Raw genomic sequence first — 25,750 nt, 5'->3', positions numbered from 1 at the left:
AATTTCCTGTAAAAAGTTTAAATTTATGCTCGTGGTTTTGAACATTATCATGACATGACATTTCTTCTGATCATTTATGAAGTAGAAGGAGTTCCTTTAAACATCCCATAGAATTTATTGTACTTTTTTTCTCTAGTCCAACCCTCTGAAAGAGGGCAACACTTTTGATGAGGTTAAATATGAATTGGTCATGGTATTTTTACACTGTGGGAGGAACATGATAGCTTAGTACAATGTATATAACCCTTATACTAGGATTCCAGAATTCACATACTCAACTTACTGGCACCGTAGAATTCTGGAATCATCTGGCTCTATAGACCTCATTTTTTCATTCATTGATTTTCATTATGTATCTTTGATTTGTTTTATCTTTCATATCATATGGTTGCAGTGAAAAATGGCATCACTTGGCAGACTCCTGTTACAGACAACATCAAGACTGGCAAGGAAGAAGAGTATAATTCACTCTGGGAAATACTCCTTGTACACATTCAGAAAGCAGTATCAACTTGCCTCACAGGTAAGTGAAAGACTTCTTGAACAAATGATAAATACATACACTGTATGTTTCAATTATGGGGTCACCAGCCTTTATCCCTTTAACATTAATGCAAGGAAGTGGTCATAAACAGATTCTATTTCATTGAAGTTCGGCACCACCAGTATTCCTTCCTTCACTCTAGGTTGCGTATATGTTTGAAAGGACAAAATGGAGCCTGTTCTTCTCAGAGTCTTTTTATAGGCAATGAATCCAAATCTCAGAAGACCACACAGTTTGTTACAAAAATGTAAAGGGATTTGTATTATGTTCCATCAACAAATAGTAAATCAACAAACAGTAATATCCAAGGTACTTTTTAACCATTAAAACATTGAATACCCAGTGTACATTATTTGTGCTGGTTATGAACTTTGTATGTCTCAATAAAAACTATCAATCCATTCTTTTCCTAATATAATCTTAAAGGGAGTTTTCATTGAGATGGAGAAGGTTGGAAGATAAGATGATTTTGATATTCTGCTGAAATTTGTTGAGTGTACTTTCATTATCACATCTGTGGTGTCTCACACTAGGTCAGTGAAATCTCATCAATTCACACATGCACACATTGTCGTCAAGAAAACGACATTCCTACTGGAGCTGGCATCTCCCGCTTGCAGCGGAACGCCCTTGTTCTGTCCAAGTCGCTCTTTGAGGAGGGCTCACAGCAGACGAGGAACAAGGAAGCCTTCAAGGACATCGTGCAGACTTTTACTGAGCTGGACAAGAGACGCAGGGGCCATGTCCAGTTCATCGAGACTGCCTTGAGGTACATGAAGCTGTTTGGAGTGGAGAAGGACATTGATGCGTACAATCGCCTCCTGGACGTCTTCCCCAAGGACAAATATGTGGCACGCAATGCCTATCAGAATATGTTTAACCATTATCCCGAGCAACAGACATGTGGCATCAAAGTTTTGCAGCAGATGGAGGATAATGGTAAGGGATCACCTTGAGTTGAGGGTGGTATAGTCATGAAAAATATCAGGGAATAGGAGACTGTGTGTTGCTGAAACATATTTTCAGGGTTTATTAGTGCCCACTTTTTAAGTCTGCATAGTGTTGATGTATAGTTTCCCAAAACATTCCTATGGAAAATCTGTCAAAGTTATACAATCTGTAATTGTAAAAGACTTAAAAAACAAAAATGTTTCCTGTTAGATAATCTATCAAGTGTTGGAATTGTAGTCGACAGTATTAATTTAAACTATTTTAAACATTTTCCTGTATTGCTTGTGTGTGTGTCTTCTACAATTAAACCAAATGTACAAAGTGAATGAGTAAAAGCGTGTCACTTGTGTGCAAAAAGAGTACGGAATCCATCACACAGAAGATGTTTGCTCACCCAATTGGCTTTAAATGTAGCCTGGTACAGTTTGTGTTGATAATTCACATTGTTTCATTGAATTTTGATAGTCATGATTATTATGATATAACAAACAGTCATTATGGACTAACTCTCTTTTGTGTACTGGTATTCCAAAGCATTAAATGTTTTCTCACTTTTGTTCCATATCTCACCTTGCTCATTGCTTTTGGTTCTCACAATTGTCCACATTTTCTATTTAATGCTCCCAATTCTATTTTCTGATGACAAGTTGCACTTCAGTTATTTTTTTTTCCTTTAAAACTTCTGTTCCAGCTGTTTTGCCAAATAATGAAACAAAGGAAATCCTGATCAGCGTTTTTGGCAAGAAGGCACACCCTGTCAGGAAGTACCAGCGCCTCATGTACTGGTTCCCCAAGTTCCGCAACATCAACCCCTTCCCCCTACCAAAGGAGATGCCGACTGACCCCATCAAACTCTGTGAGCTGGGCCTAAAGAGGATATCAGAATACGAAGCCAACTTCTCAGTCTTTAGTGTAAGTGTTCTTTTCTTGGAGTCCTTCCTTTTATACCATTTTCATTTAGACTTTGTTTTGCAGTGCACTGTCAAAACACAGTCTCAGAATGATCATCTGCACCACAGGAAATGTAACCTAGAGTCCTGCAATGTGGACAGGAGTTTAAGTGATATTGAATTGGCTAAAGTATAAGTAGGACTTATATTCAGTAAACTGTGTCTTAATCAGAATGTGTATAGTATGATGCCATCTGTTTGATGGATGGAGGGAAGAGTGCATCACACATAAATTATGTGTTGCATTGTGTGTGCACCAAATAATGAAATTATCCAACTGGCCACTGTTCTGTATGTCCCTGTGTGTTCATGCGCAATGTGTTGCCATTTTTAGCATTTATCAAGTTGCAAGTCACATTACCAATAATTAATACGGTTTCATTCAGCAATGGTATGCGCATCATGTAGAGGTGTCATTTTGTAATTGTATTTGGGAAATTATTTTGTTGCCTCAGGCGGATGGATCTCTTGAGATGTCGGTCACCAGGAAAGACCACGACTTTTCAGAGTTCCAGGGCCGGGACTTCATAGCCAGCGTGCAGAGTCCAGACCAGCAAGAGGAGCTGGCCCACCACCAGGTCTACCGACCACTCTTCGTGGAAGGGCCCTACACTCTGTGGCTCCGGACCCACAAGCAGACTTACTATGTGCTGAGGGCCGACCCACTAGACCTATATGACCCCATATATGACAGAGGTAAGACGTAGCTGCCAAACAAACACTCATTGGAATTAACTGGTTGCATTGTAATTTTTGGTGTGATATTTTCATTGGCGTGGATTTATTTATTACTGATTATTCAGAATTTTATCTTCACAAACCAACTACTGGAAGAAGCAAAGAGGAGACATTTTTGGTGAAACAAAGTAGGTTTATCTCCTGTGTGGCTCTTCTGAATTTACAAGAGGAAGGAAGGCCCGACCCCCGCCCCCCCCCCCCCCAAAAAAAAAAATAATAAATTAAATAAATAAATAAATAAATAGAAATAAATAAATGAATAAATAAAAAATAATAATAAAAAAATAAAAAAATGAAAAAATAAGAAAATGAAATAAAAATGTAAATTTGTCTTGAACTGCAGAATGGAATGAGTAAAACAAAATTAAGTTTGATATATGTTTACTTGACAAAACTTGCATTTCAAACCTTGTTGTTCAAAGAGTAGATATTACAGTCAACCTTGCTTAAGTCAACCATGCACAAGTGGAATAATCACCCAAGTCGAAGGTCTTTTCAAGTCCTCTTCTCTTTATATTCTATAGATTTTAATTCCTCATATATTGAATTTTCTCTAAGTTGAAGCTATTTCTTCAGTCCAAATAGATTCGACTTAGGCAAGGTTGACTGTATTACAATGAATGAAGGTTACTTTGGTGGAAAATCCTTTGCATTAGTGTCTGTGCATGAAAAATAGCCCATATACCAGCTAGATATAATGGTTTTAGGTGTGAAATATTCAATACATAAACAGAAAATGCAGTTTCTGTATTAGATCTGTGTTTTTTTCTATACTTTTGCCTTCATTCTCAAGGTGAGCTGCCTCCAGCCCCAATGGAAGGCAATGTGTATGCACTCTGCATGACAAATAACGGCTCCATGGAAACCCTCAACGAGTGGGTCAGGAAACTGCAGGAGAGCAACCCGCATCTGGCCAGGCTCAACGTCATCTTCAACCTCTTTGACCAGAAAGGAGATGGAGCCGAATCAGAGACGGTGCATCACATAGGAGAAGGCACGAAGATGCTGGAGAGTTGATGACGGCATTCTCCATGGCAACCAGAGTTTGCAGGGATTGCAATAAAAGTTGTATGCCCCTCACCACTGGGGGCGCTGTAATGGTTTTGTCATGTGACAGAATCATCTGGCTCTAGGTTTCTTGTTATAATGTACCAAAGTGTGACTTTATAGACACTCATCACCATGGAAACTGGTTCTAAACAACCTCATGAAGCCCAAACATCTGTGAACACGAAGGTTGCTAGCTCTGCTTGTACCTGGTTCCAAACTACTGCCCAGAGCCTTGTGCAAGGCTATCTTCTTTGGAGCCAGCACTGAGCTATAACAAAAGACTGTAACATCATTACTGTGGTGCTCTATAGGGTATGCCTCTTTCTTCGATGAGAAATGAGCATCCAGGAAATAGTCATAATAAAAGAATGTGTATTGATATAACCAGCCATGATAACAGCAGATGAATGTGTTTTCACACTGTCTGGATTTACATCATAGACAGTGATGTTGGCAGCTCTCTTGGTGTAAAAGTCAATGGCCTAACGGCCAAAGTGACACTGTTGTACTAATGGTGTATCAAGCAGTTGGGGAAAAAAATCAAGGTTTTCAAATGCCATCATGTGGTGTGTATATGCCACCCCGCCCCTGATTCAGTGACATAATGATTTGATGACATTATTTGACACATTTGACAGCATGACTGAATTACCCCTAAAACTAAAAACAGGAACAAAGTTCTCAAATGCCCTCATGCAGTGAATGTGACTGAATTGCCCAATCTTACTGATGTAGAACCATGTAATTACTGTTAATTAAAACATGTTAAGGGAGTTTTCATTGAATAGTGTACATCACCCTCACAATAAGATCTAAGCTTGACTGGTAAAATCTGTGTAAAAATATCAGATTTGTTCTTATATTCATCTTTGATAGAAGATTTTCATGTCTGTCCAAACAGTTTGTTGAGGTTTGGTAGCCGCTATCATGCGTAGTGGCATTATACAATATCCATGTAACTGTGTTCTGGGTTAAAGCAGGGACTACTTAATCATGTATCTCATGCCAAACGCAGGGGAATAACTCTCTAGTCCAGAAAATAATATGATTTCTTTGGTGATTAACAATATTATGTAATTTGCTGGACCATGACATGAATGCGAGTTTGTTATATTTTGAGTTCATTGTGGTAAATCTTCGATGTTCTAATTCAGAGTGGAAATCTTCAAAGTTCTGATGGAATTGTGGTTGTGACAATAGGACTTAACCACAATGGTGGCAAATTCCACACATCCAGAGAATGACTTAACACTCTTGCTTCTGAGTAGACCTACTAGACTTATTATTACCAATACGTGTGTACTTTGGTTGTCTTCATCATTAAACTTATTTATAATAGATAACTTGATTAGTATAAAAAAGCATGCTATAAATGATGTCTATTTCTTTATCTGTGTAAACATACACTAATTTATGAAAACATAGGCATGCTGGAACAGTGACTTACATTATTTGCACAGTGTACCATTACTGTCTTTGGTATTTGTGGGTTGAAGTGGTCAAAAATATATTTTCTTTTTGAACTACCATGTTGCGTGTACATGGAAAACACAACTTTGGACAGAGCTAGAAATCTGATAAAATACTGTAATACATGTTCAGGTGAAGCCTTTTTATATCAAGATGGTCAGGACTGCATGTGTTTCCTTGTTAAAACAAAATCTTGTTAAAAATAGGTAAAGTAAGTGCAGGAAATACTAGAGTAATGGCAGTCTTACTGGTAAAATCCTCTTGTATTTACAAACTTTGTTGTATCCTATTTGGTATACATGTATTAGGATTCACCTGTACATGTTTCTATATTTGATTGCAATTGAGTCACACATTTCAGGGCTATCTCAGTCACATAGTGAGGGCAAGTTATTTCTGTGCTAAGAGGTCCAGGCATAAGAGTGACAAATTAATGATAGTTTGTCAAAGTGTTTGTCTTGAAATGGAATTAAATTTTTAATACATGTATTAATGATTTCTGACTGAGCATGTATTCTTTATTCCAGACAGAATCAAATGGCATGTGAACAATTAATTTTTTATTGAACAAAAGTGAAACTTCACAGTGTGTATTAAACCATGATGGTATGAGCTCTGATATACACAAGTTATTGAATATGTTCTGTGTTCCCCTAGCATGTCCTTTGCCATTTTACATTGCTTACTATAAAACCAGAAAAATTTGGAGCATGAATATGTGTGTATGTGTGTGTGTGTGTATGTGTGTGTGTGTGTGTGTGTGTGTGTGTGCGTGTGTGTGTGTGTGTGTGTGAGTGTGTGTATGTATGTGTGTGTGTATGTGTGTGTCTGTGTGTCTGTGTCTCTCTCTCTGTGTGTGTGTGTGTGTGTGTGTGTGTGTGTGTGTGAATTGTCATTGGCATTCAATGCATATAGTGTAGACAAGAACTTTCATATGCATTTTAATTTTGTGAATTTGGCCTTGCAAAATTCTAAAAAATTTCATGCACACGAAAATTTCTGGTTTCACAATAAGGCCTAATGCTGGTTAGTGGAATTTTACTTTGTATAAACACACAAGCACACAAAACAAACACAAAAACAAACAAACAAACCCACATACATCATACATGAATTTACTTACATGCTGTGTTTCCAGTGTGTGTAGTCCTTGATTGTTACATGGTTACTACATTGTAGTTCAAAAGAAGAAAATTGCATTGAATTCAAATTCAGTTAGCAATGTCTGACAGCAGTGGACGGGGATGGTCTACAATGATGGCTGAACCATGGACGAATCTTTCAATGGACTGTTTATGTAATGTATTACAATGCATGGATGTTTCTTTTTCTGCAGGCTAGTTATGAAGCATTTCATTCACCTATTCCCTCCCATTAAAGGGGCATTCTAGACGATTTTCATAATTTCACATAATGTAAAATATGAATCAATAGCCCCATGTATAGATTTGTGGAAGTTATAGTGGTCCTTGAGCAGAGAAACCAATAGTACACTGAAGAATCTTGAACAAATTGCACTGAACAGTCTTGATGACATAAGCCTTACATATCTCAGAAATGTAGCAGTGTAATTCCATTACAGTACTGGTTGGTAAACAAGTACACCTGTGAAGAATCTACATGCATTCCTTCTTCTTTTGTTCTGCTTCCATGAGCCCTAACTCATGCATTCTTACGGTGAGGCTGCTACATATGAGGCGTTTTCACATCAGCCCGATAAAAATCCAAGCTCGAGAAATTTTCCGCGATTGCGAATTAGAGCGCTATTTCATTTCTTATTCACATCATCCCGAAGAGGGGGTAGCCCAAATAGTTAAAAATTTTAAAATAGCTAATTCGACAGCTGAGTATGTGCAAACAGCATCAGTAATGTGTGTGCCCTCTCAAAAATTCCTCATGATTTGTGTGCAGTTTGCCTCGATCGATCGGGTCACACACGCTAGGTATGGGATACATCGCGCTAATTTCTCGAGTCGTTTTCACATTATCAAATAGGCGTTTTCACATCAGCCCGATGTTTCGAAATAGCGCGCTATTTTTCTGACTTAGGAAATTAAAAAACATCTCGAGCTTGGATTTTTATCGAGCTGATGTGAAAACGCCAAATAGCGCGCTACTATCCCGCTATTTCAGAAATTTCCCGAGTTGGAGTCGAGAAATTTTCTCGATCAGAACGATACAATTAGCGCGCTAATTTGTGTTCACATTGATAAAATAGCGCGCTATTTCGCTATCGGGAAAATTTCCCAAGTCAGAAAATAGCGCGCTATTTCGAAACATCGGGCTGATGTGAAAACGCCTAGTAGGCCTAGGCGTTTTCACATCAGTCCGATAAAAATCCAAGCTCGAGAAATTTTTCGCGAGTGCGAGTTAGAGCGCTATTTCATTTCGTATTCACATCAGCCCGAAGAGAATCACCCCGAATTTTTGTCGAGCTAATTCGTCAGCTGAGTATGTGCAAACAGCATAAGTAATGTGTGTGCCCTCTCAAAAAATTCCTCGTGATTTGTGTGCAGTTTGCCTCGATCGATCGGATCACACACGCTAGGCATAATGGATGCATCGCCCTAATTTCTCGAGTCGTTTTCACATTATCAAATAGCGCTCTACTATCCCGCTATTTCAGAATTTCCCGAGTTGGACTCGAGAAATTTTCTCGATCACTTTCACAAAATACAGCTCAGATTTACACTTTTGCACATATTTTCGAACGGAATTGACTTTTGTTTTATATACTTTATCATTAGGTGAAATTTCATTGCATTTGATATACCAGGGGGGCGTTTCATAAAGCTGTTCGTAAAGTTACGAATGTCTTACGAGCGACTGGTGATCAGTTGTGATGTGCTATACATATCAGAATTGCCATAATTCAGCACAAGAACTGATCACCAGTCGCTCGTAAGATGTTCGTAACTTTACGAACAGCTTTATGAAACGCCCCCTATAAACGAGCATCATATACCCGATATTATGTTAGCGTTAAAAACCCAGCAAACACACCCATGTGGGGCCCACGTGGGCAAACGTGGGTAAAAGGTGGACAAGCCGGGTTGGAGTTGGGCAAGGGCTACTCGAGGGTAATCCTTCAAGGGGGCTTTGTGGGCCAGCCAAGGGCAGAGATGGGAAAAGCTGATATGGGTTTCACATGGGCTTGCCACTTGGGTCGCATGGGCACAGACAGGGCTTCTTCCCAAAGAAAATTTTACCCTCATGGAAAGCCGGTTTTATCACTTTTCTCTTTATTTCCGCTAGATGAAACTAATAAATAAATGGTATCATCTTCAAGTACAGTTCTTTATAAATCGATATGTCAGATTAGCGTACAGACACGTACAGTCGAGTAATTTTGATATCTATTTCAGCAATATTTGAGCAATTTCTATTCGCGCACCCCCGTGCCTTGTCTACCGCCTATCGTTTGTAAGTATATAGGGATAGCGAAAAGTAATTACCATCACAAAGACATATCTTCCTTGGAAAGTGGCTGGTGATTATGCAATGGGACACGAGTCAATTGTCTTCAAGCAGATCCAGTTTGACACATACTTCAAATATTTTTGAGTGGCGGCTTCGAGCATGGGATCAAAGCGAATGGCTGCGTTTATCAACTTTCCCCTGTTTAAACGGCTTTCGATAGCCCTTTCGATAGCCCTTTCGAAAGCCCTTTCCATAGCCCTTTCGAGAGCCCTTTCCAAAGCCCTGACTGCCTGTACTATGTGCCGCTTGTTTTCTAAGAAGGGGCGGCGAAAAGCAGTTTATACCATCATAAAGACATATCTTCCTTTGAGAGTGACGAGTCATGATGCAATTGCCACATGAATCAATTATCTTCCTATCTGTGAGGCAGCTCCACTTTAGCACATACTTCAAATATTTCTGAGTGGCGGCATGAGCCTAAGGCTGCGTTCATCAACTTTCCCCTGTTTAAACGGCTTTCGATAGCCCTTTCCAAAGCCCTTTAGAAAAGGCTTTCAAAATAGTTGTGTTTATCAACTCTCTTCGCGAACACGATTTTTTTAACTGGCCTGTCACTGCACAGCTGCATTGCGCTATTCGACCCAAGGAGAAGACTTAGTACAAGTACTGAAGTACAAGACTACAAAGCCGTTTCAAAACAGCTTTGCGTTTATTAACTTCCAAAAGGCTTTTACAAACAGGTTTCTGAAAACCTGTTTAGGAAACCTGTTTGGATCGCCACAAATTTGGGGCTTTCGAAAAGGCTTTCCTAAAGGGCTTTCAAAACAGCTTTGCGTTTATCAACTCGTAAAAATTCCTTGAAAGCTGTTTGGATAACCTGTTTCTGCCGAGAAAGGAGAGTTGATAAACGCACCCTTTCGTAAAGGCTTTACTAAAGGGCTTTCAAAACAGCTTTGCGTTTATCAACTCGTAAAAATTCCTTGAAAGCTGTTTGGATAACCTGTTTCTGCCGAGAAAAGGAGTTGATAAACGCACCCTCAGACTGTTGTGACTCCATTTCTGGAAAGTCTGCGTGTACTAACATCCATAGACCAATATCTTTACATAGGGCCTAATGAAATTTCAGACGCATTTAATGCCCACACTGAATGGAGGGGGCGTGGCACCAAAAAGCACAGCTAGCCGGGCGCGCCATAAACTTCATACGTGTACCTACATAAAGGGCCTACAACCATGTCCCGATGGCACGCGATGCACATGTACCGATACAAACAAAACAACAAAAGAGTGATTCAGAAATTATTACAACCAAGTGAACGTGTTGTTGTTGTTGCTGCTGCTGCTGTTGCTGTCGTTGTTGTTGTTGTTATTGTTTACATTACCGTGGTTAATCTCAATCCATCAACACATTGCCTGCTATCCATAAAGTACAACCTATGGGCCTGGTAAAGTTTATGTACGTACAAACAATTGACAGAATAGCGATTGTGCACTATTTAGTGATAACCTCAAAAGTCAATGCAGCCGATCGAAATTTCTGCGACTGTGGAACAAATCTTGACGCATAAAACCGCGGACGAGCTTTTCGGCTGCGAAGTTTAGGCCTAACGTTACGCAGCCTAAGCCCTCCACCAATGTGAAATCCCGATCGAAGCTACTCGTCTATTCTCTATAGATTTGGTCCAGCTTCCCATGAAAACGTCAATGACACAAAATCAGCCACCGCTATTGTAAAACGTACTTAATCATTGAAAACGCATTGACAGAGTCATGGATAGACCTTTTTCAGCATCGTCCCCGGATTTGAAAAAGGAAGCTATGAAGCACACTGTGGGATTCTGTGACCACGTTCACCTCGGGAACTTCTCTCTCGATGAGAACCGAAACTACTGCGACGATCACCGCAACCGTAGGTACTTTGTGAAGCCCGACCCACGGCCGCATTTCGATCTCTTGGAGGGTCACGCCGCATTCGTGGATCGCTACCACCCTAGTAGTAGTCCTGTACCATCGGACGACGTCGAAAGTGAGGTAAAATCGCTCGATGTCGTACTCAAATGGATACGGGATCATTCTGGGGAACTGGAAAAGAGAGGTTTCATCACCACTTCGAGTGGAGAAAAGAGGTTGGCTTTCTTTGTTTGAAATGGAATCAGCACTACTTAAACTGTTAGGCGTAAACACCCGTAAATAGGCCTAACGTTACCAAAGAGTATTGGTAGGGCCTATTACTATCCTAGGCCTGTTTTGTGTCTAAAAAGATCAATGAGACGTTGTATCTGAGTCTTGTACTGTCATGCATTTCTATTGTGTCACATTTTCTGATCTGATGTATTTTGTTGTGAGTCTCGTAATTATAATGCAATCTTGGAACATTGTTACATTGTATAGCCTCTCTGCTCATTAACAACAGATAATCAGTGCAGATGGAAGGTCTTAAAAACTGTTCGGACGCAGTTATGATAACTGGCAGGTTTCTCTGAAAATGACGCCACTGATGTGCTTAAATAGCCCTGTGAGCAGTTGATTATGAGAGCTTGATTACTTTTGTAGTGAAGTTACGAACGGATTTTGCTGAAGATCTTAATCAGGATCGATAGACCTTGATTAGTGGCGGTAAAAAATGATTGGTGTTGCAGAGTCTCTTTAATGGATTAAATTTGGGTTTTCTTTTTCCGTTAATGATTATTTCAGTCATAACTTGGGGGGGGGGGAGGGGAAGGGTGTTCAGTATAGGCTACCTAATAACAATAGGCCCTAATTAATTTATGTATGGACACAGCAATGCTCCTGACCCATCGCGTAACCCTTTAAATTATCTTTTCTTATTTCGGAAGTCCCCGACTGTACAGTGTTTTAAAACCAAATAGGTCTATAAACCTTTTCTTACGCGTGTATAACAGAATGAAGATAAACATTATTCGTCTCAAATCACTACAAAATGTACACAACAGATCAAACACTGTGGCTCTTGTAAATACATGCATGTATCTAAATTGTTGGTTCCGCCTTCCCTACTATTTGATTATGCATAAATACAGGTTGTCGGTAGATTTTATCACGAGACGTGGCGCGCTCCATGACTTGATGAAGTCGGCACACTTGAATAGTCGATTCGAATTCCTGGCCACCCGATTCAGAGGCACCTGCTATCTCGAGCAGATCGATCTACAGAACCATGAACATCAAAACGATCCCCACAGGATTCGGGTCTACAGTGGGAAGAAATTCGCTCAATACTGTTCCAGTGGCAAGTATACAGCATCACTGGATGAGTATAGGTCCTACTCTATAGTAGGCAAACTTGTTTAAAAAAAAAAAAAAAAGTACCACTTTATGTTAGTTTAATCCATAACTTTCCAAATGATACGGGGATAACGCTCATGAATAATGGCACATCCGATATCCGTGAGTATTAGTGGTCAAAGGGAAGTTATTACTCAGATTGCCACGTCCAGGCCGTTCAAGTCGCGTTTTCAATACGATTTCAGCATTTTGCATGAAATCGCAAAAAATGTTGCACCGAGAAAATATTGTTTTCAACCATATTTCCATTTTATTCCACTAGCGTTTTCTATTTTCCTCTGAATAATACACAGTATGCATGATTTTGTTTACATGATTATTACATTGCATTTATAACGGACACGGTTATAACGAAATTCTTGTTACAACGAAGTAAAAAAATAAAGGTCGAAAAAAAATATTATCTATTTATCTGTGCATACTTTACTGTTCTGCTATAACAAATTACGATAATTATAACGAAAGAAAACTGCCGGTCCCGAGGACCTCGCTATCACGGGAATTGTCTAGACCACGATTCCAAACCAGCTGCAAATCCCCATTCACCCGCAGAGGATGGGAGTAAACCAGACACAAGTCTACCGATCAATGACAACCTGGCTTACGAAGCGGTGATGGCAGCGCGATGTGGGGACTTTCGTCTCATGTTCAGCGTCGAGATCCACGCGGAGGAGCGTGATCGTGGACGGATTCCACTTCCATTTCGTCGATCACAGCACCTCAAGTACGTCAACATTCGCACGACTTGCGAGTTCAACGGCCTAACGGATATTCAACAGTCCAAGGCGTTCTTCAGGTCAGACCGTTTTTAACTGCAATTTGACAAACCAATCCCATATTTCCCAAACCGAAACATTTCCCACTTGCGTTATACGCTGATGTAAAATTGCTTTGCCAATGATAATCTTAATATACAACTTATACATAATGATATACCTGCATATGCGATGCGTTGTAGACAAGTTATCAAATACTTGTAAGTTATGATGCAGCGATTTGATACTGCATATCAAAACGATATAACCTATACATCTTCTTTTTTGCATCACGGGAATGTGATCAAAAACAACAACAAGCAACCAAACTCGTGGAAGACTAATAATTTATTTTGATATTTGAATGTACCCTCACCATAATAACTTCGTTGACCAGAAAGCATAATACGTTAACGGGAAAAGCGCTTCTAGACTTCCATTTTTGTTTGAAAGTTTTCTAATGATCACAATTACACATTTTGCGGATTGTGATAACCGCATATTAAAGGCTGCTTACTACAGTTAAAAAAAAAAAATTAAAAACTCGCTTATTATCAAATTGCCGCATTCCATGCGGCTATTGAACAACGAAATCATGGTGCATGATCACTAGGCGTTTTCACATCAGCCCGATAAAAGTCCAAGCTCGAGATATTTTTCGCGATTGCGAATTAGCGCGCTATTTCATTTCTTATTCACATCAGCCCGAAGAGAATTAGCCCGAATTTTTTTCGAGCTAATTCGACAGCTGAGCATGTGCAAACAGCATCAGTAATGTGTGCAATTTCAAAAATTCCTCATGATTTGTGTGCAGTTTGCCTCGATCGATCGGGTCACACACGCTAGGCATAATGGGATGCATCGCGCTAATTTCTCGAGTCGTTTTATAGCGCGCTACTATCCCGCTATTTCAAAAATTTCCCGAGTTGGACTCAAGAAATTTTCTCGACCAGAGCGATACAATTAGCGCGCTAATTTGTGTTCACATTATCAAATAGCGCGCTATTTCGTGATCGGGTTAATTTCCCAAGTCAGAAAATAGCGCGCTATTTCGAAACATCGGGCTGATGTGAAAACGCCTTCTGCATATACCACTTAAAGTCAGTTCGTCATAGCCCGCATTTCAGCAGACGTTGTCAGTGTCGGTTTGAATGCTTCTCACTTACGAATCAGAGACAACGCTTCCCGGTCAAGGTATGAAAGAATAGCAGAGTGAAAGTCAAACCGTTTTACAAATGAAATTATATAAAATAAACCTCGGCAATCGAATAAAACTCAACGTGAATTAACATACATCAATTCTTTCCAATTTATACAGGAAGAAACTCTTCCAGTTTTGGTCCCAGAACCACATTGCGGGAATCCCGCGCGTGTTACTGGGTTGGCGGGACGACGCGCAACACGTCATCACTAGAGCAGAAACCTACAAGACTGACGACATTCCCGATATCGACTTGGTAGGCTTCCAGTATGCCTACTATAATATGTGTCCCTTCCTTTCCAAGTTATGTTCTAAACAAAATCATAACGACATATCTTCACTGAGTGCATGGCTGTAGGCTTGCACTTCATGTCGATATACTCTAGACGAATCCCGTTAGTCTGAACAGTTTGTTATTCCGAAGGCTCGTATATCCGAAAATGAAATAAAGTTCGTCATTCCCAAGGTGCGTTAATCCAAGAATGAAATAATGTTCATTATGCCGAAGGTTTGTTTATCCGAAAATGAGATAAGGTTCGTAATTACGAAAGTTCGTTAATCCAAAAATGAAAATAAGGTTCGTTATTCGAAAGGTTCGTTTATCTGAAAATGAAATAAGGTGCGTAATCCCAAAGGTTCGTTAGTATACGCATCTTCCTTTCGTTTTCGGATTAATGAACCTTCGGAATAGCGAACCTTATTTCATTTTTGTATTAACGAACCCTATACTTCAGTCTCGGGTTAACGAAATCTGTGTAAAGGGAATTTGTGTGATCCGAATAACGAACCAAGCATAATTGTGTCCTACTAATTTGATATGAATTCTCAATCGAAACAGATCTTTCTCTTTTCTTTTCTTTTTTTCGTCTTAACTGATTGTGAATCTATCTGTGTACCAATCTATTTACATGTATTTCTATTTTGAAGTGTCCGTGGAAGCCACATCGATACTTCACCGCCGTGACAAATCTTCTGTTGGAAATCATGCGCATTGTGTCAATTGATAACCCAAGGTTAGTCATTTGTATATGGTTGGTATGTGTGTGTGTGCGTATTTTTTTAATTCATGCGTTATTTCCTGCCTTTACCTTAAATTCTTATGTCGATTCGATTACATACACATCCCGTCAAATGCTGCAATTCACACTTCGTAATTTTAAGCGTTTTTGTTATTATACACTCTCATGGTGCTGCCCAAACATTTGTAGACGCTGGACAGAGGATTTAGCAAATTTTGTCTAATTGAGGAATGCATCCAGTCAAGTTACTTTGGAAGTGTAGTCACTGAGTATTTCGAGAACGAGAACACATGGCAATGACTTAGTCAAAATTCTGAAACAGTCTATACCAAGAGACTCCTCATCGTCTATTAGTCAAGAACGAGCATGAGAAAATTACAATTACCGGTATTTTTTCTCTATATTTAATACAATCTCGACGAGATCTTTAAATTATTAAGAAAACTCAGATGACACAAATTATCAAGGGAAAAGAATTCCTTTAATTATTTAGTTTGGTCGATTGTTTATTCCGTAGGTTAGACTTTTATTTCATAGCGCTCTATTGGTAATGATCCTGTTTTGTGATTAAAAACAAAATTTAAACAGCGTGAGGTGGACACAATTAATTCGGTCAAGCGACTCCCATCGTATGTAGCTCACAAAATCATATATATCCATCGAGAACTGAAAAGAAATGCTATCATATTGCTTGAACTCTTCTTGCTTTGCTTGTCGATTGCCGGCACGCACGCAGGATTGCTTTCTTCGCCAACTGACAAAGATGTCCGCAAACTAATTGTCGATGAATAAAGATTACTTAATCCCCTCCCCTAATCCATCGTGTCACTTTGACCTTCCTGTTGGACACACTTAACACCTGAGTGGGCTTGTGTCACTTCACCGTCGGATTTGGTCAATTTTGGAGGGACTAACTGAATGATGATGAACAAGCTTGGTAAGCTAAGCAAAGTGCCTGTCCGTTAGTGTCATTTTGGGCGGACAAAAAGCATGTTTGCGGGATGCTGATTCTGCATGAAAGCCGTCAGTATACCTGTTAATGTAACTATGTTGTAAACGCACAAATTTTTCGCGGTGCATTGATTTTTGCCCATTTCGCGCTACTTTTAGCTTGCGCGAATTCTAACACCTGCGAAAATATCTTCACAATTTTCCCTGCACATTTTGAATAGGTTGACAATCGTGCAGCGCGAATTTAAGGACCCGCCGAATATGTTTTTGAGCCGCTCAGCGCGAAAAAGTAATCGCGCGAAAATATAGACGTTTACAGCATCTGATAAAATTGAATGCTGTTTCCTATTCCTTTTTAGCGTCGTTTACCATCTGATTCTGGAGGAGGTGCCCAGGGTAGGCCTACCGTGGTCCGAGCTGGCCAAACGCCTCGAGGAGAGGCGATTCGAGGTGCGGAGGAAAGAGGGCTACAAGATCGTCCCTGATTGGTTCGCTCGGGATGTCGTACCTGGGAACTATGGCAACGGCTAGTGAAATACAAGGAAGACAATTGCAAGGCAAAGGGTTCGCACCTTGATGACAGGAATCAAAATGTATGCCACCCACATTGCGACACTGGGAACGTTATCCCACAATGACATCATGGAGAAAATTTTCTCATCTCTTCCGTGTTGCTGTTTTGTTTTGTTTTTTTTTTTTTGTTTTTTTTTTTTTTGTTTTTTTTTTTTGTTTTGATGCCTCCGCCACGAAGTGGTGCCGGAGGCATTATGTTTTCGGGTTGTCCGTCCGTCCGTAATAAATTTTGTGGACAGGGTAACTATCAAAACCTTTTAAGGTAACCTAATGAAACTTGGCATGTATGTGTATTAGGGGGTGAAGTTGTGCCTATCAACTTTTGGGTGCACATGGTCAAGGTCAAAGGTCAAAAGGTCAAGGTCAAATACGTAAAATTTCACTATTTCCTCCATATCTATGCAATGCCAGAAGATATTTTCTTGAAACTTAGTGTATACATGTATTACCCAATTAAGATTCTCTGGTGAAAGTTTTGGGTCATGAGGTCAAAGGTCAAAGGTCAAAAGGTCGAGTTAGAATATTAAAACTTCGCTTTTTTCTCCGTACCTTGGAAATTGTTCAAGGTATCTTCATGGAACATAGTATATATACATGTACTGACTGGCAGTTATTATCTAGAGAATCTAGGGTTCACAGGGTCAAAGGTCAGGGGTCAAAGGTCAAGTGTAACACTTCAAATTTTTTTCTATTTCCCTCATACATGTACTGTACATGTATTTATGTAATGCCAGCAATTTTTTTTTTTTTTTTTTGCACTTGGTGTATGCATGTATAACCTAGATTATCTGGAAATTTTCTTTTTCTCTTTTTTTTTTTTTTTTTGGGGGGGGGGGGTTTGCCTCAAAGGTCAAAAGGTCAAAGATCAAGGGAAAGTGCTGAACTAACTTTTTCCTCCATATCTCAGAAGTGGCTCAAGTTATCTTGAAACTTACTACATATTTATGCATGTTCTGCCTGACAGTGATTATCCTATGAATTTTAGGGTCAAAGGCCAAAAGAAAATGGTAACAGTGTACTTTTCAATACAGAAATTACACTTTTTCTCCATACCTTGAAAATTACAGTATTCATACACTTATGAATGGGTCAAAGTCAAGTTAAAGTCCTTGAATCCCCAAATACATGCTCTCCTATTCATCTAATTAAACCTAGGTAAAGGAAGGTGAACATTCAACACATTTGTGACAAACATGTAATTTCAATATTTTGCCAATATTGTGAAAATGTAATTATACATTGTCCACATGTACTATAGACCTATTAGGAGAATCATGCATTATGGCGGAGGCATAGCAGTCGCCTTAGCGACATTTCTAGTTTTCATGTTTCCTCTTTCCCAGAATGAGGTAGATGAAGAAAGTAATTTCTGCTTTTTCTTCATTGCTATGAGTTGTTTTTGTTTATATTTCATTTAATATCATATTATGAACAGTTAATGGATTTACCTATGTCGGTTAATCATACTGCATATAATTTTATTGTCATGATAACTGTACAGTGCAATTACGTAGATTGATATCATCACAAAAAGCCAAATCCACGATACATTGGTTTCTGTGTGAAAAAAAGTAAATATTATATGATAGTTTAGCGAGTAATGTTGAATATCTTCGTTGATAAATTGATTTATAAGTAATACCAATAATATATTAAGTGCTAGCATGATTCTCTACCGTAAAGTAGTATGGAAGCTTCTGTATGCGTTATTTGATATCATAATACCAAATAGTAATTGATGAAACGTTTACTTTCATAAGATATGTAGGCTAAAGTTCAACAATGCATGGACAGGAAATAGAAACGCTGATGCTTTCTTGCGCTTTTGTTGTTTTTGTGAGTTGTATAAATTTTATTATTTATTTATTTATTCATTCATTCATTCATTCATTCATTCATTCATTCATTCATTTATTTAATTATTTATTCATTTATTTATTGGTGCTGCTGTAAGATGTGTACGTGACTAGACTGCTCCCATTCCTGTGATGTGTATGATTGTTGTTGTTGTTATTTTAATTTTTTGGCGTGTATTGGTATTACAATGGCGTAGTCTCAGTTCTAAACATTTCTGTGGTAAGCCTGTGTTCATCACATCCAAATAGTAAAAGGGTCAGCGTGAAAATGATTGAAATCACTGACTTCACCATCATTTTATCGATTGTGATTTCGATTCATGCATGAGGTTCGAAGTTTGATGACTTGCTCAACCTTGTAGACCAAAATCTAGGGTAAATGCCACAGAGAGAATTCAACAGCTTCACGACTCATCCAAGTCGTTTTTCCAGCTCTGACAGGTAATAGATCGAGGCAGTGACACCGCCACTCTTTCCAAACGGCGGCCGCGGTTGCCCGCCAGTCAGAGGTGAAAAAGTGACTCCTGATCAGTCTGGCAACCCAGGCATTCCTTTTGTGAATTCTTCCCTTATTCCAGATGACCAGATGGAACAACTTTCCAAACTTTCATGAAAATTCTTATTTTTGTTAGTCTGGAACGACTTCCAATAGACATGTGTATTGTATATATGTATTTAAAGTCACAGTTTTTTGTTTCTTTCTTATGCTCACGTTTGAATAGTAGCAGTAATAATGCTAATTGTTAACTTTACATCAGCATTTACAGATTTGTCATCCATATTCCTGGAAGGAAAGATTTTTTTATTAGGATGTGAAATTTACAATATATTTTGTAACATTTAAACTTGACATTTCTATGGCTAGTGATGGAAGAAGAGTGAAAATGAATTTTTTACTTCTACATTGAAAAAAAAAAAGTATGAGTCATATGTTTATCTGGGTGTACTTCATACGTGTCAACCCAATGAAAAGAACTTGCATTTATGCATTCACAGCATACAAACAAACAAACAAACAAACACACACACACACACACACACACACATACCCTCACACACACGCACACACACATACCCTCACACATTACAAATACTTCAAAACTCAGCAGGTCTTCCTGTTTTGGAATGTTCTCTTTATTTACATTTGATACATTTCTTTTTTTATTATCATTTCATAGTATACAAATGACGCACAGGTCTGAGTGCGTCAGTCGGAATTGTGTGCATAAGGTAACTATGGAATGCTTAACCCACGAGGCGAAGCCGAGTGGGTTTAGGCTAAATTCCATAGTTACCGCATGCACACTATATTCCGACTGACGCACGAAAAGACATGTGCGTCATTTGATTTATAGAATGGGTAATTTTCTTGTCAAAAACCCAGTTTTCTATCGTGTTACCCGATGACAAAATTACTGGATGCATTTCCTTTTGGCTTTCCGTAAAGGGCATGCATACCCGTACTTACGGTTTTTACTGGATGCATGGCCAGCCATGCATAAGTTTTTACTGGATGCATGGCCAAGCTGAGTGCGCGAACGCTTGCTTTAGTGCGCGAACCTTTGTTACAAGTACGCGTACTCTTGCTAAGTGCGCGATAACATGTCTACCACTGTGACTCAGCGTGCGGCCAGTAAAAATGAACACATAGCTCTCGACCAATCAGATCGCAGGATTCTCGCTACCCATTCTATAAAAATATTTAAGCTACTACAGATGCTTTGTAGAGAGAACCTTGATCCTTCATACTTCTTCTGTCAACTCGGGAATGACAGTTTGTTGATCCTGAAGTCTACAACTACAGTTTACCTATGAAGGGCAGCATTTTATTGTGACTGAAAGAAGAACTTGGTTCAATGTTCAGCCTTAATGTCACGTACATGTATTCATACAATGTATTTGTTCCCAAGGCAGTTCCAACATTTTGAAATGAATTCTGAATACACATATATACACAAGTTCAAGGTGTCAGATGATATTACGGCACTTTGTCAGATGAAAGCAATGTTTCTACGACGGAGAAAGAATCACTTCAACATGCAATTAGACGGTATGCCAATATGAATTGTCCAATGTAAAATTTCTATCATTCAGTACTGTTGAGGACAGTGTTTAAGTACAAAGACAGGATTAAAATGGAAGCAGAGGTGGAGACCAACTAATGAAAAGACAAAATTCATATTGAGGAAGAAAATGAGGAAATCATAATGAATGGAAGTGAGAAAATCTTTCTTTTCATTTGACGGACACATTCTCTATTGAGTCCATCCCACCTATGAATCAAAGCTACAATTTTAACAGGTAATAGTAATTTTGTAACATTGCCATTTCATACTCAAAAAGAAAATGTATTGTAGAAAATGTCTTCCTTTTTTTTTTCAATTTCAGCACATAAGCTGAAGCCTCAGCATCTATTAAGTATCCCCTGTGCATGTATGTTTAGGCTGTTGTACAACACATAGATATGAATTAACGGGTGCATGCAATTACAGCTGATAATAGCAGTATAAAGTTTGTGCAACATAGGAACCACCGTGTATTATTGTTCAACCGGGTTTCATGTCTGATTGCTACAAGAACAAAGAATGCATAATGACTTACAAGATGCTGACCCTCCATCATAGCTTCCTACCAAGAAGTTCCTTCTGACCATTTTTTTTTTTTTTTTTTTTGACTAACAAACCTTTTTGGAGGTCGGTCAGCTCATAGAGAACGTGAGACAAGATGCTGCCAAAGTGAGACTGTCCTTAAAAATTGAATTAAATACCAAGACAGAATCACAAGGAAATATCACTTCTTAACTGCTTATGACTGTATGAAAATGCTGTATACAAATCACGGGGTGACATGTCATATCTAGCCTTCTAGGATTCACTTCATTGAACTCTGAGATATAATCTTCAACAGGACTGCTGAAAGAAGTGCATACCATAGCAGGCCTTACCATTTGACAGCATCTTGAGGCATGAAAACTGTGGCATAAATCCATATTTGGAATGTACATATCGGTAGAGCTCCTGTTAACTAAAAACCACCATGCCCTAACCAATGTTGCACCCTTCATCAAGTACTCCATGATTTTACACTACATGTACCATGTCATACTCGCTCGAATAGCCACGTATTTTCTGTTTTGGTAGATACTTACATCTTTGCTCATGATTCATATCAAATTTGCCATTCCCCTAAGCTGAGCAGGCATTTGAGTCACAAGTTCTTTAAAATCACCAGGACCCACAACGATAGTACAAAGGTCATGAAATGTTGATGACTGCCACTACATGGTACAGCCACAGTTACGGCGATGTGCTCTGTCCACCACAGACAAAACTATGACACATTCATAGAGTAAGTCATGCAAACATTAACGTCGCCATCTACACTGTATATGAATGGAACCAACCATGGTATTTCCACACTCCTGTACATGGCACATACAGTCAGTCTGAACCTACATACCCTTTTCCAAAGCACATTGCAACAAAATATGATACATATCAATAATAAATCAGCTAACATATTTCTGCAAGTATGTATTTTTCAATCATATACACTTTTCACTCTTGAGTATTATCTCTTTTGTTTTGTCTGTACTACAACACATCAGAAATTTTCTTCAACATACGCAAGCACTGGAAACAAAATGAAGTAAGCAATCAACATGTATTACCATGTTTTGTCTCCAATATATACAGTTGTATAGAGTCCAATATACTTGTATGAGGACTGCCAAACTGCAATTCCTCTACCATGATGACAAACAATAACAACAAAAATCACTGAGCATAATCAATTTGGCACCTTGATTGAAATCAATGACTACCCTCAGTATCCTTCAAGACAGTATCTCCCAATCCTCTTCTCAACAGATTCCAGTACACTGGTAACATCGTTTGTTGGGATCAGATACAAAATGTAACCAACACGATTCATCAACATCTCTTCCATTCCCGCCATATTTCAATAACTACCCGAAATAAACATTTCTTGCTCTGGGCATACACTCACAGAGAGAAAGAAGCAGATAAGGAAGAGACTACATCATTTAAGGCACTAATAATGTCTGGAAATACACAGAAAAAAAAAGAGATAAAAATGTAGCTGTACAGTGATTTTGTAAAAAAAAAATGCACAGAAGTTACAATTGATCTGTACAGAGACAATTCACTCTAAAGGTAGATGATCAATGAATTGAACAATAATGGGGCTATAAGAACAGAATTAAGCTCTTTGTAACATAAAAATTGGTCATAATAACTTGTAGAATCTTATTTCTAGAACGGAAATAAGAAATTAAACATTTCAGGTGGAAGGAAAGGGGGGGGGGAGAACTTATTTCTCATACTTACAGCAGCTGTATCACTGCAATTATGACACATGCTATTTTGTTACTAAAAGTCAACTTTTTAACCAAGTTTGGTGAAATTAATAAGGGCTTGCAAAAATATTGCTACCACCATCTGTTACCAGAAATTTGGGGCACTCTCAACTCTAAAATCTCTTGAGAAAAGGCACAAAAGCAGAAATTATTTGATCCAATATCGGGCCCATCTGAAAAAGTTTTATCCGTAAATCCGTCACTCCATCCTGTGTTTTATAATGTCAAAAGTCATCATACTAAGTTGAATTTGCATGCATTCATAGTGTGTTTCAACAAAACAAAGGTGTAACACATCACAAAACAAACAAAAAATTTCCACATCAATGCTGCACTAAGATTTGGCTGTAACTACTGACTTGATCTAGGCAACCTTCCAAGTTTTTGCCTTACTTTTCATCAGAGTTACTATCAACACTGCGATCCCTTGCTCTGATCAAGCTGAGACTAAATCAACAAATACAATGTGATAGCTTCTTCTGAAATCCCATGGTAGTGTTTCTTAAAGTATGTCCAATGTTTGATCAACTGCTGGCAGAATGTAAAATATACGTTTGAAAGTTGAGAGGCAACATGATACACATATGTCCTGTACAGTTCAAAGTCCAATTACATGAAATGCAGATTCCTAATTCTGAAAAATGATTCTGGAAAACATGATAGGCCAGGATGCACATAAACACCCTGTTGAGAAAATGAAAAAATGTACAAATACGTAAACCAGTTTCCTGGGAATCGGACGAAGATGACATTTTCGTGAAAGACTTTGATAAAACTTTTACGATGTGTAACAATTGCAGACAAACTGCTGTAACAGATATGTCCTTCTGCAACTCACATCATTTCATATCATTAAATGACATCAAGATCTGGAGAAATCAGTGCGCATAGGTGGAACTGTACGAACATATTTCAGTTCAATCAGTGAGATTTACAAACTGAATTCAGCAGACAGCTGCAGGTAACTCACGCATTCATAAGAAATGAATCACAACCTGGTCATGATTATGGTTGGTCACCAAAAGCCTGCTATATCCTGATTATTTCTCAACATGATCTTGCGATACAGACATTTAGGAGTCTGTACTTCTTTACTTCTATATTTAGATGGTTTTCTGTGAAATTTGATCTGTCAATCAAGATGAAATTTAAGAAATACAAGAATGTCAGTGACTATTTTTATGAAGTCAACATTTGTTAGACTGACACCTGATCAACGGTAGAGACATTATTATATATGTATATACATGTATATAGACAGTCATGAAATATGATATTCAAATACATCATAGGCAAGAACAAATCAATTTTATTTTATCAACTTTCTGTACAGACAGGCACTAAAACAAATACATGGCAGATAAAAACTATTTCAATAAGATTTTTGTAAACTTGGTGCTTTAATTTGCTGGCAAGCTGATAAAAAGTGATCCAATCAAAAGCAGGAATGATTTGAGTGCCATGATTTAAGAGAAAAAAAAACTTGTCAGAAATTGAAAGACATATTGTTCATTTACCTGCTAATACTGATAATATCCAAATAAGTTGAAAATGAAAGTAATAATCAGGCCTTGGTACTATGGCAGCAGCTGTATTTTTGTTCTGTGCATTTCACCACCACTATCAAATTCTCTCTGAAATATTACTTTGGCACTACACGTGTAGCACATGATTTTTTGACTAATGAATAAAATGTGATACCAGTGACAAAAGTGAACACATAATCTTGAGGGATTCAAAGTAAGTCTCCAAGGTGAATTCCTATTCTTGCCTCTTAGCTCTGTATTCTATCCTTATATACACATGTTGTCTCTGCATCCTCACAGTCATTCAAACTTTGATTCCACACAGTGGAACCATCAGCTACCGCATTTTGTGACTTTACAGGCTATGCCAAGGGAATCCGTCCATTCGTAAAAGTGCAGACTGCTACGCCCAGACAGGTGTATGGCGCACATTCCACTGATGAAGCAATTTCAGGTATATCATTCTAGACATTGGAAAACATATTAGAAAACAAAGCTGCTGGTCAAAACTTCAAGGTATTTTTCATGCATCCACTGGAGTGGCTTAAGGTACAGGCTGAAAGTCTTCTCTGAAGCTTGGAAGGCAGTTATAAATATAAGTAATTTTGCAGTTTTCCTACATGCATTGAGCAAGAGGTGAGCTAGTGAGTTGGGCAACGGAGAGAATCAGAGGCGCCTTCCGACCGAAATGTTCTTACGGGGCACCGCGAGTCCAGAAATGGTGAGGGAGCCCCGCCTGACGTGGGAAGGGATAGCCACGGGCCTGACGCGGGATTTGGGGCCAGTGGGGACGGGCGTGCTGGACTCTGAGTGGTCATGGTTCGGCAGCTTTCCAGTCGGTTGAGAGCCTTTGAAAGAGAGATAACAAAATCAGTAATTGCTCAAATAGAACATAAATTAATCAATGGACACACAAGCTATTCATACCTTCAAGTTATAGGATTGATATTATGATCACAAGAATGACATGGGTGTGAACAAGTCCCAAATTCAAATCTTTTTCCCCCTCCCCTAAGACAGTTTAATCCCCCTTTTCTCTTTTGTTTCAAAACCATACAACAA

At 38.7% G+C, this 25,750-nt stretch overlaps 3 protein-coding genes across 3 annotated transcripts in view; 2 read left to right on the top strand and 1 right to left on the bottom strand.

Annotated features, from left to right (window-relative positions):
- The first annotated feature begins 400 nt into the window (after window positions 1-400).
- On the top strand, window positions 401-4,200 carry LOC139725433 (evolutionarily conserved signaling intermediate in Toll pathway, mitochondrial-like). The gene is made up of 5 exons (XM_071636511.1): window positions 401-523; window positions 1,078-1,483; window positions 2,187-2,407; window positions 2,901-3,141; window positions 3,977-4,200. Exons 1-5 carry the CDS (start codon window positions 401-403, stop codon window positions 4,198-4,200), a joined length of 1,215 nt encoding a protein of 404 aa, XP_071492612.1.
- Window positions 4,201-10,549: 6,349 nt separating this feature from the next.
- Window positions 10,550-16,886, top strand: LOC139725423 (decapping and exoribonuclease protein-like). The gene is made up of 6 exons (XM_071636501.1): window positions 10,550-11,249; window positions 12,165-12,373; window positions 12,982-13,225; window positions 14,503-14,641; window positions 15,313-15,572; window positions 16,715-16,886. Exons 1-6 carry the CDS (start codon window positions 10,894-10,896, stop codon window positions 16,884-16,886), a joined length of 1,380 nt encoding a protein of 459 aa, XP_071492602.1. The 5' UTR covers window positions 10,550-10,893.
- Window positions 16,887-25,056: 8,170 nt separating this feature from the next.
- Window positions 25,057-25,750, bottom strand: part of LOC139727099 (kinesin-like protein KIF19) — a 49,291-nt gene continuing 48,597 nt past the window's right edge. Inside the window, exon 20 of the mRNA XM_071638081.1 lies at window positions 25,057-25,536. Coding sequence (XP_071494182.1) covers window positions 25,355-25,536 — 182 coding nt within the window. The 3' untranslated portion in view covers window positions 25,057-25,354. The remainder of the gene's footprint in view (window positions 25,537-25,750) is intronic.

The sequence above is a fragment of the Diadema antillarum genome, unplaced genomic scaffold (assembly GCF_040938485.1).
Source record: "Diadema antillarum isolate AM-2024a unplaced genomic scaffold, OU_Dant_1.0 scf00000017, whole genome shotgun sequence".
NCBI classification, from domain to species: Eukaryota; Metazoa; Echinodermata; class Echinoidea; order Diadematoida; family Diadematidae; genus Diadema; species Diadema antillarum.
Note: the sequence above shows the minus strand (reverse complement) of the source record. Positions and strands in the feature narration are given on the sequence as shown.

Bases quoted from the DNA above. Each gene is read 5' to 3' on its own strand.
- LOC139725433 (XM_071636511.1), top strand. From the start codon at position 401: ATGGCATCACTTGGCAGACTCCTGTTACAGACAACATCAAGACTGGCA. The intron at 524-1,077 runs GTAAGTGAAAGA...GTCTCACACTAG, and splicing joins AGTATCAACTTGCCTCACAG to GTCAGTGAAATCTCATCAAT. The intron at 1,484-2,186 runs GTAAGGGATCAC...CTTCTGTTCCAG, and splicing joins GCAGCAGATGGAGGATAATG to CTGTTTTGCCAAATAATGAA.
- LOC139725423 (XM_071636501.1), top strand. From the start codon at position 10,894: ATGGATAGACCTTTTTCAGCATCGTCCCCGGATTTGAAAAAGGAAGCT. The intron at 12,374-12,981 runs GCAAGTATACAG...ATTCACCCGCAG, and splicing joins CGCTCAATACTGTTCCAGTG to AGGATGGGAGTAAACCAGAC. The intron at 13,226-14,502 runs GTCAGACCGTTT...CAATTTATACAG, and splicing joins CAGTCCAAGGCGTTCTTCAG to GAAGAAACTCTTCCAGTTTT.